The sequence below is a fragment of the Arachis stenosperma genome, chromosome 3, assembly GCF_014773155.1.
Source record: "Arachis stenosperma cultivar V10309 chromosome 3, arast.V10309.gnm1.PFL2, whole genome shotgun sequence".
In the NCBI taxonomy this organism is placed as follows: domain Eukaryota; kingdom Viridiplantae; phylum Streptophyta; class Magnoliopsida; order Fabales; family Fabaceae; genus Arachis; species Arachis stenosperma.
Window position 1 is genome coordinate 156,561,831 of NC_080379.1, and position 10,208 is coordinate 156,572,038.

The following is a 10,208-nucleotide window of genomic DNA, read 5'->3' on the forward strand; positions in this document are numbered from 1 at the left end:
ATAATTTTCTAAATCAATCTCCAAAAAGTTTAGTTAGACAAATTAATTGTTAATAACTTTTAATTATTAAATCAGCTTTTAATATTTTATTTTGTTAGATATATTAATTTCTACGTTAAATTTATGTAAAAAATTAGACAAATGAATTATTATTATTTAATAAAAAACATAATAGTTTTTAAGAATATTTTAATTTTCATATCAATTTTTTTATATAGACAAATAATTTAATGCGAGAATTTATCTATCTAACGAAATAAAAATTTTAAAAATTGATTTGATGATTAAAATTTATTGATGACTAAATTCAATTATAAATTATTTATGAACTGATATGGGATATTTACTCGTAGAAAATTAAAAAAAAAAGCATTATAGTTTATGGGGCAATTTACATAAATAAAATGAATGAAAGAAACTGTGACGTAAGTACAACATTCTGAAAAATCATACGCAAATGGAACAAACCTAATTATATGTAATTTGCGACAAATTAATACGGAATCTGGATACACGTAACTTTGTCGAGGATTACGTTGAGAAGCTAAAAACTCATAAACCGCTACACCCTGTAGCGGTTTATGAACAGATAGGCCCGAAACCTATTCTGCTACACCCTCTAGCGGATTATGAAGAGAGTGGAAGCTTTGAAGATGCCTATATATACCCAGCAAGTTGTGTAGAGTGTCATTTTCATTCATTCATAACTTGAGGAATGGAAAGTGAGGAGAGCTTTTTTATGTTAGTGCACTCTTCTAGAAAAATAAAAAAGAGTAAGAGGCACGGTATGCAGTTTACCGATAGAGAACCAATGAGTGTTTTCATCAGGTCATCAGATACACTGTTGGATCTGAAGACCGGTATATTGCAGAAGTTGGGCGTGTGTGGCACAAAGTGGGTGAAGAAGCTGTTCTACAAGATTCCTATTGCGATTGTGTCAACCGACGTGCAATATGAAACATTTGTGTTACGATCAGATGAAAATATGCAGGTGTTGTTTCATTGTCACCGAAGTTTTCCGGAAGTGAGGATACATGAATTGTTTGCGAAGTTGGAATGTGACATCGATAGTTATGGGGCATCTGTGCCAAATCCTTAGTCCACTACGATGGGGGTGCCTCTACCTCGATGCCCGTCGTTGCAGCTGATGTTTGTTGGAGTATATAACTGGTCCATTTGGGGTATTCACCTCAGCCCATCCATCTCCAGATGTTGGACGTAAGGGTGAACCGGATCGGGTTGAAAATGCGATGCTAGAGGATGATTTGGATGAAGAGCTTGCTGACATTGGAGGGGACAACGATGATGAAATTCCGACAAACCCAGCAACATGTCAACCACCGTCAAGTGCCAGCACACATGAGCAACCTGCACATTTTTATACCCTGAACCTGGAAGTCGTCGGCCAACCGTCGGAGTCAGTTCCAACCTTTTGGGGTCAAGGTTTGCGCGAGGAAAATTCTGTAGTTGAGTTTCAAGTTGGCTAATCTTTCCACAGTAAGGAGGAAGTTGTTCTTAGTGTAAAGGATTACAGCATTCGCCGCGGTGTTGAGTACAGAGTGATGGAGTCGGATCATCTTAAGTACCATGGGAGATGCAAGGAGTTCGGTAAGGGTTGCACGTGGATGATTCACATCAGCCTACGAGCGTGAAAAGGAATATGGGATGTTTGACGGTACAACAGACCACACACATGCTTGGCTACATCGATATCAAGCGACCACCGACATCTTGATTATCACGTGATCTGTGCGAAAACAATGTACGTGTTTAGGCCAACTTACAGGAAGACGTGGTTGGCAAAATAGAAGGCAATAGCACAGATATACAAGGACTGGGAAGAGTCCCATGCTGAGCTACCTCGTTGGATCCTTGGTGTGCAGTCTACTATGGAGGGAGACCGTTGCCTTGTTGAAGATGTCTCCAATTCGAGTCGGTGATGATGTTGACTCCTCAAGCGTGTACTTTCACCGTCTTTTCTAGACGTTTCCTCCTTGTGTTGAAGCTTCCCGACATTGCAAGCCATTGGTCAGCATAGACAGTACTCATCTGTATGGCAAGTATGGTGGGATTTTGCTCCTAGCCATTGGCCAAGATGGAAACTCCAACATCTTTCTTATTGCTTTCACTCTCGTGGAGGGGGAAAATGCCGAGTCGTGGTCTTTCTTCCTGACCAACCTGCGCCAACATGTGACTCCGCAACAGGGGATACTGGTCATCTCGGATAGGCACAACGGCATCAAGCCTGCACTAGAGAACCTTAATGGTGGGTGGTTACCCCCTCATGCGTATCGAGCATTTTGTATTCGGCATGTTGCAGCTAACTTCGCACTCAGTTTCAAGGGCATGGATGCAAAGCGTTTGCTTGTGAACGCTGCTTATGCAAAGATTGAGGCAGAGTTTCACTATTGGTTTGATATAATGTGGACTAAGAATTTGGTAATGTGTGATTAGGCGAACAGAATAGAATACGATAAGTGGACTCAGCACCAGGATGGTGGCAGACGATTCGGTCACATGACGACCAATATATCTGAGTGTGTTAATTCTGTTCTGAAGGGTACACGAAATCTTCCGGTTACTTCCCTGGTAAAGTCCACATATGGTCGGCTAACGGAGTTGTTTGTGATTCGTGGTCAGACGACAGAGGCTCAGTTGGCCAGCGGTGCCAAGTTTTGCCAGTCTTTTATGAGGGTGATGGAGCGCAACTTGAGAGACTCCAAGTGCTTCACTGTCACCCTATTCGATAGACACCAGTCTGAGTACACCGTTGCCGAGACGACACCAACCGGGACCTTTTCACTTGGGACGTGCCGAGTTTCTCTTCAGGATCATACATGTGACTGTGGATACTTTCAGGCTCTCCATTATCCATGTTGTTATGCGATTGCATGTTATGCCCAGTCATGGCTTGACTGGTCTATCTATGTCGACGAAGTCTAACCATGCAGAAGGTGTTCAGGGTGTACCAGATGGGTTTTGTGCCGCCAATACCAGAGGGACTTTAGCCACTTTATGATGGTCCGACCGTTATTCCGGATCCTAGCTTGAGATGTTGTCGTGATGGGCGATCGAGGTTCCAGCAAAATCCGGAACAACATGGATAAGGCCGACCCTAATCGACCGAAGCGATGCGGGCTCTGCAGACAGGCTGGGCACACGCGTAGATCTTGCCCCCAGAGAGGCTCCATCATTGTTGGTAGTTTGTAGGACTTGTAGTGTTTATGCTTTTAGTTTTTGAATTTTATTTTCTCATGTAGCGATTTACGTTTTTTGGGTGTTAGTGTTAGTGCCTTGGGTGTGTTAGTGTTAGTTCCGACCTATTTGTATGACTTATGTGATTTTTATTTCCTGTTAGTGTTAATGACTTGTGACTATTACATTTGTATGACTTATGTAGTAATTACTCTGTGTTAGTGTTAATGCCTGGTGGCTATTATATTTGTACGACTTATTGCTTATGACAAGTATATTTTTATAACTTCGTACATTTTGCATCACGGGTTGTTACTATTATACTGGTATTCATGAATATATTCCAAAGCTTCCACTCTCTTCATAAACCGCTAGAGGGTGTAGTGGAATAGGCTTCGGGCCCATCTGTTCATAAATCGCTACAGAGTGTAACGGTTTATTAGTTTTTAGCTTCTCAACGTAATCCGCGACAGGGTGTAGCAGATTACGTGTATCTAGATTCCGCGTTAGGGTTTTGTGAATTACATATAATTGGATTTGTTGCATTTCCGTCTGGTTTTTCAGAATGTTGTATTTGCGTAATAGTTTCTTTCATTCATTTTATTTATGTAAATTGCTCTAGTTTATGGAGCACATGATATTGTGATAATAATTAAAATTGGTAGGATGATCGCATTTAGAAATTACAGATAAGTTATAATTTTAAATAATAATCAAAATTTCATAGAATAATTAACATAAAAAAAGAGAAAATAATACTAATCCTAGTATTAATATTAATATTGGGCTACAGAGAAGGTTTTTTTGGAGTAAAGAAGATGGAAACAACGGTATACCACTAGTGAGATGGGATATGGTGCAAGCTCCGAAAAAGTTAGGTGGTTTAGGTGTGGGAGATGCTTTAATTAGAAACGCATCGCTTCTATTCAAGTGGTGATGGCACTTTTCGAAGGAAGATTGCCCGCTGTGAAAGAAGATTGTATGTTCTTGTAACCATTTGGACCAACTTTGATGTTGTCAAAACAGCCATTACCGTCAAGAGGTGGCCCTTGGAAAGACATTTGCCAGCTTAATGTTAAAGAGCAACAGGTAAGAGATATGATGATCAGTGGTCTATCTATAGAAGTGGAAAATGGCAGACGTATTCAATTTTGGGAGGACGATTGGTTACAAAGTGGCTCTTTGAAAGATAGTTTTTTGAGACTTTTCTCTGTGTCAAATCAACAAGGATCTGTCATAGGGGATTGTGGGTTCTGGGATGGGCTAGAGTGGGTATGGAACTTTCAATGGAGGAGAGATTTATTCCAATGGGAGCTAGAGCTGCTCAATCAACTTCATGAGCGGCTACGGCTGGCTAGACTATCATTCGATAGAGAGGATACATTTATATGAAAATTTGACAGAATAGGTATTTTTTCTACTAACTTTTTTGTGCAGGTGGTACAGAAAGAGACTATCTCGGAGGACATCACAAGCTACAGTTTCACCAGTACCATATGAAGAGGATTGGTTCCTCCAAGAGTTAAATTGTTTGCTTGGTTTGTCTTAGTAGGCAAAGTCAGCACGAAAGAGAGACTCAATAGACTAGGAATTATAAATTATGGTGATAATATGTGTGTTATGTGCAAACAAGAAATAGAATTTGTGCATCATCTGTTTCTTGGCTGTAAGTTTACATGACAGGTGTGGTGTGCTTCGCTGACGAGGGCTGATAGAGCTTGGGTTGTTTCAAGAACGGTCAAAGAGCTATTTTAGAGCTGGATTGAAGCGCTTGGTCGTAACTCGCTGAAAAATAAGTGGCTGATATGATTTTTTGCAGTAATCTGGAATATCTGGCTGGAACGGAATAGCAGAGTTTTCTGGAGCTGCGAGACAGGTGTTGATGAAATCAAGAATAACTCGTTTTTGAGCTACAAAGAATGGTGTGGTGTGGATCCGTTCGGTTGTTGATGGCAACGCCGGAGATGACAACGGATTGTATCCTGCATCTCACTAGATTTGTCAACGCTAATTGAGATACTTGTGCCGATACTCGTCGCTCCGTTTACAGTTATTGCTTCATGCTTGGAACTCTCTCATTAGCTGGAAGAGTAAGAAGTAAACCACAGTTTCCAAGTCCTCTGCAGAAGCTGAATATAGGTCTCTTGCTGTTGCCACTTGTGAAGCTAGTTGGTTATCTTTCTTAATGGATTTTATTGGTTTGTTGCTTCAAAAATCTATCACTCTATTTTGTGACAACCAGTCAGCCATTCACGTTGCCAATAATTCAATCTTTCATGAAAGAACCAAACACATTAAAGTGAACTGCCACATTGTTCATGAAAAGCATTTGTCTGGTCTCATTCATCTTATGTCAGTTCGTTCCACCAAAGCTCTACCACCGGATCCTTTTCTTGCTAATATTTCCAAGCTAGGATTGTTAGATTTACAATTTTAACTTGCAGGAGGGTATTACCTAAATTATTTCTTTATCAATAGGATAATTCTCCACATATAAGCGTTTTTTTATACAAGTCTTTACAAGTCATTTATATTAATGTGCTTCGAACCGTTACTGTACGTTTTTCACTACACGTTCTTCTTCTTCTTGCTGCACGTTCTTCTTCCTCTTCCTCTTTTTCTTCTTCTTTTCTTTCGTTTCTTGCCTTCTCTTTCTCCTTCTTCATTTACGTGCTTTTCTCTATTTTCTTTCTTCGTTATTCTCGATTTTCATTATTTTTTGACATCAAGCTTTGAAATCATTTTTGAAGAAGAAGAAGCAGTAGAAGATGAGGAGGAGAAAGAGAAAGAGTTCTGAATTATGCATAAGGTGTACTTCAACGAATTTTGGGTGTATTTCTTAAATCCTTTGGGTGTATTTTTGTAATCCTTTGGGTGAATTTCTGTAACCGTTTGGGTGTTTTTCTATAATTGTTTGGGTGTACTTCTGTAATAGTTTTTCTGAAGTTCCATTATCTTCAAAACAATTTCAAAGCTTGATTTCAAAAACCATGAAAATCGAAAAAAAAAACGAAGCAAGAATACTGGTGATAAACGCAGGTAAAACAACGAATGAAAAGGCAAAGAGAGAACGCACGAAGAAGATCGAACAAATTTGGCAAGAAACTTGTTTTCATGGAGGAAGAAGAAGAAGAGTCATTCATAATGCATGGTGAGTAGCGCGTTTTGAAAACAGGAAGTGGTTGAATAACTTGCGTATTGTTGGGCTTATGTCAACTTGTAAGACTTGTAAGTCAAAAAGGCTTGTATGTGTAGCAAGCCTCTTATCAATAATAGGTTTACTATTGTAATTATTTTTTTAGTGAGAGTACATAAAGAGTACATAGTATATAAAAGGTAATAACTCAACAAATATTTTTTAAGAAAATTTTTCATTCTCATCAACAATGAGAAGAACTTATTTTTCTCTCTCTCTTAGTCCCTTCTGATTCATCAAACCATCAACATCACAGCTTAAACAACTTAGGGTATGAAAATTTTTTTTCAGTATTTGTGACTTGAGAAAGAACTACACTCCATTTAAGGAATGCAAAAAGAAAACATTCAACATTTTAGAAAATAATTTCTAGACAAAATAAGAAGAAAAGTAAAAGTAATTGACGAATTTTGCTCGATAAAAGCTACAAAAACATAGAATTTAGTTGAAGAATTCTATTTAAGTAACCTTTAAATATATTGTCCTCATTGCTCCCCTAATTTGGGCATAAACCTCTTTGCTCTAAATTTGCTAATACATCTTACTACAAACCCACTTAATCGCAAGTTAAACAACACTAATTCAGAAACAGAATATTATTGTAGTCAAAAGCTTTTAAAACCATTATATTGTATCAAAAGGTATGGTTTCCTAAAGAACGGTAGATAATAAATTGCATAATTTCTCATGATTTGTTTCATACACCAAGTCTTAAATTTAAAATAACGTGACAAAGGCGGAGGCAGTAAATAACTTTTTCAACATGATGGTATGGTAGATTTTAATGGCCATAATTAAAGTTTTTCCTTTATTAAATGATCCTCGTTTGAGTGTCACCAACTACTATGTATACGCAGCCTACTAACTCTCAATAATATTTTCTATAGCTGCAGTTCAAACGGAGAAATGGTTGATTTTACTCTCTCCCACTGAAAAAGCCAAGGCACAAATCAAGTTAGATCCACCCCTCCCATACTCAACGGCTAAAAGACTTAAGAGTTGTACAAAAGAAACTATAAATCATATCACAAACTTAAACTCTATGTTTTATTAGAATTGATATATTATTCTTAGTCATTGTCTTTAATTATTTATTAATGAATCTAAACAAAATAGAAGCCTGAATGTTTGAACTCGTGTATTCAATTCTTGTAGATGAAAGGAATGATAGAGAAATTGAAATCAGTATTATTACTTTTAGATAAATTTCATTAACAAATAAAAAATTAGTAAAATACAGAAACCAGTATTATTACATACTAAATACACATGCGCTAAATGCTTATTGCAGTAACTTTCACATCATGAAGTAATTCTCATTGCAAAAGTACCAAGACACTTTTATACTCATTTATTGAATAGATCAACCAAAACATGAATAAATAAAGGGATCACAATTCAGAGACTTTAGCTAAGGATTTAATAGGAGTTTAAAAGACATATCACATATGAAATAGCCAACTACATAGCAAGGCTCCGAACTTTGTAACAAACAACATAGTACCAAATAAATTTTACAAAAAAATCCCTTGTAATTAATAATCCTAAACCCGCTTCATTGTTTTAAATAAATCCCTAGCAATCGATTTATTGAAGATCAAATTTAGGGACAGAAATACCTTAATGAAGTCAATTACCTTAGCGTTGCTATGAAAGCACTGCCTACAATTCAAAAACAAGGACAATTGGTAAGGCAAAGCAACATCTCTCACTTTTTCATCAACACAGTTCTTGTAAAATGCAAAAGTGTTTATAACTTAATCCAATTATGTAAAACATAGAAAAGATAGAGAGAATGGTTACTAGTGACCATAAACTCTTAATTGTATATTTACATGTAAAAGTATATATAAATTATGTTTGAATCGATAAAAAATAGAAAAATAAAATAGAATATAACAGGATGAATTACACGAAACAGGATGCAATGATACAATTATTTGTATGAAAAAATAATATTTATAATTACATTTTATTATATTTCCTTCCATAATTAGAGGTAAGAAAAGTGAAGGATAAGAAATAGCTGTGTTGGATAAGAAATGGTTAAGGGCCCAGAGGATACACCTGGATATTGGGTTGTCACAGGCGCAAAGTTGTGTGTGGATAATGGCAGAATCTCAATCAAAGCCAAGTATTCTTTGTTGACAGTTATACCAGAAGAAGCTATAGAGTAAGTAGCATTCGGGATTATAATATAGGATTACAATGTATGATTTAATATTATAGTCTGCTGTAAATACGTAACTTATATTGTATGATTCATTCAAAAATGAGTGTCATCTGATGCAAAGTGAGCTAGATTTGTTTTGGCATAACTGCCATCAATAATAAAAAAAGTATCTGAATTTCGAAACACACAAAATCGTGTCGTTTTTTCCTTTTCGCTGATCCTGATATCTAACTCTACAAGTGGGCAACAGAGACTTATGTTTGCATCTTGGTATATCAGCAAATGCAACATGACACATTTGGCGAGTTCTGTAGAAGCATATAATGATTGATATGGGGTGCGGATATGGTACTCAACAAAAATAAGTTGAATGAGCGTCACATGTTAAAGGAGGACTCTTGTATTTAGTCAAGGTTGAAAATCTGTTAAAGTAAGTTTGGATTTGTGTAAAATTTTACTGCTGCTTTGACAGAAAAATGGGTCCAAATAACACACGTAACCGTTTTAACGGTAAAAACCGAACCAAGAGAAACTGAGAAAATCTCTCCATGAGAAAGGTAATTGCTTTTAATTACAACTCAGGTAAATATAAAATAATAAAAGAAACTGGGAAATTTTTCTACATGCAATCTGCTAGCACGCAGGCCTTTTTTTTTAAACAAATTAAGAAAGTAAAATATGTTTTAGAGGGAAATGCGGGAATCGATGGAGTAATTAAGAAGAAAAAGCAAGAGAAGAATTTCAAATCCCTCAACTGATAAAAGAAAGAAATTATTATTATTCACATGCACTACATACTTGATTACATCTCATATCACAATAATCTTGCTTTCTTACTTACCGCTACTACATGATTTATATTTCTCAGGGACATGAACGTGACATAGGCATTACGCAATTACAATTCACAACAAAACGCAAACACAGGTTTGAAAACGAGAGGAGCAAAAACAAGGAAAAAAGTATCTTGTTTAACCAGTGATCTGAATGGGCTTAACATCAGGTTTCTTAACTTCTGCCTTGGGAACAGTGACAGTGAGAACACCATTCTCCATGGATGCCTTCACCTGATCCATCTTGGCGTTCTCAGGGAGCCTAAACCTCCGCATGAACTTGCCGCTGCTGCGCTCCACACGGTGCCAGGTGTCGTTCTTGTCCTCCTTCTCAACGTTCCTCTCTCCGCTGATCTGAAGGACACTGTTATCTTCGATCTCAACCTTCACTTCCTCCTTCTTGAGACCAGGAAGATCAGCCTTGAAGACATGAGCTTCGGGAGTCTCCTTCCAGTCCACACGAGTGTTGACGAACGCAGAATTGTCGGAAGAAGTAAGAGAGCTCGGGAATTGGAAGTCTTTGAAGGGGTCCCAAACGTCGAGGGAGAAAGGATCGAAGACGTTGCTCCTTCGCCCACCGAAGAAACTTGGAATCAGCGACATTCTCTTCTTTTCTTTTTGTGTGATCGAGTAGAAAATGATGTGTGTGTGATTGATTAGGAAATACTTTGTTGTCTTGCTAGCGTGATGCAGAGGAATGAAGATACATGAGGTATTTAAACGCTGTGGAGGAGGAGTCAGGTATTTTCCAGAAAAGTCTATCCAGTATCTACTAATTATTCCTTCACAAGATGTTGAAACCTCCAAAACC

At 37.4% G+C, this 10,208-nt stretch overlaps 1 protein-coding gene across 1 annotated transcript; it reads right to left on the reverse strand.

Annotated features, from left to right (window-relative positions):
* Positions 1–9,319: 9,319 nt before the first annotated feature.
* On the reverse strand, positions 9,320–10,197 carry LOC130970417 (17.3 kDa class I heat shock protein). Its single transcript, XM_057896500.1, has one exon. The coding sequence runs from the start codon at positions 9,998–10,000 to the stop codon at positions 9,536–9,538; it is 465 nt and encodes a 154-aa protein (XP_057752483.1). The 5' UTR covers positions 10,001–10,197; the 3' UTR covers positions 9,320–9,535.
* Between the last annotated feature and the right edge of the window lie 11 nt (positions 10,198–10,208).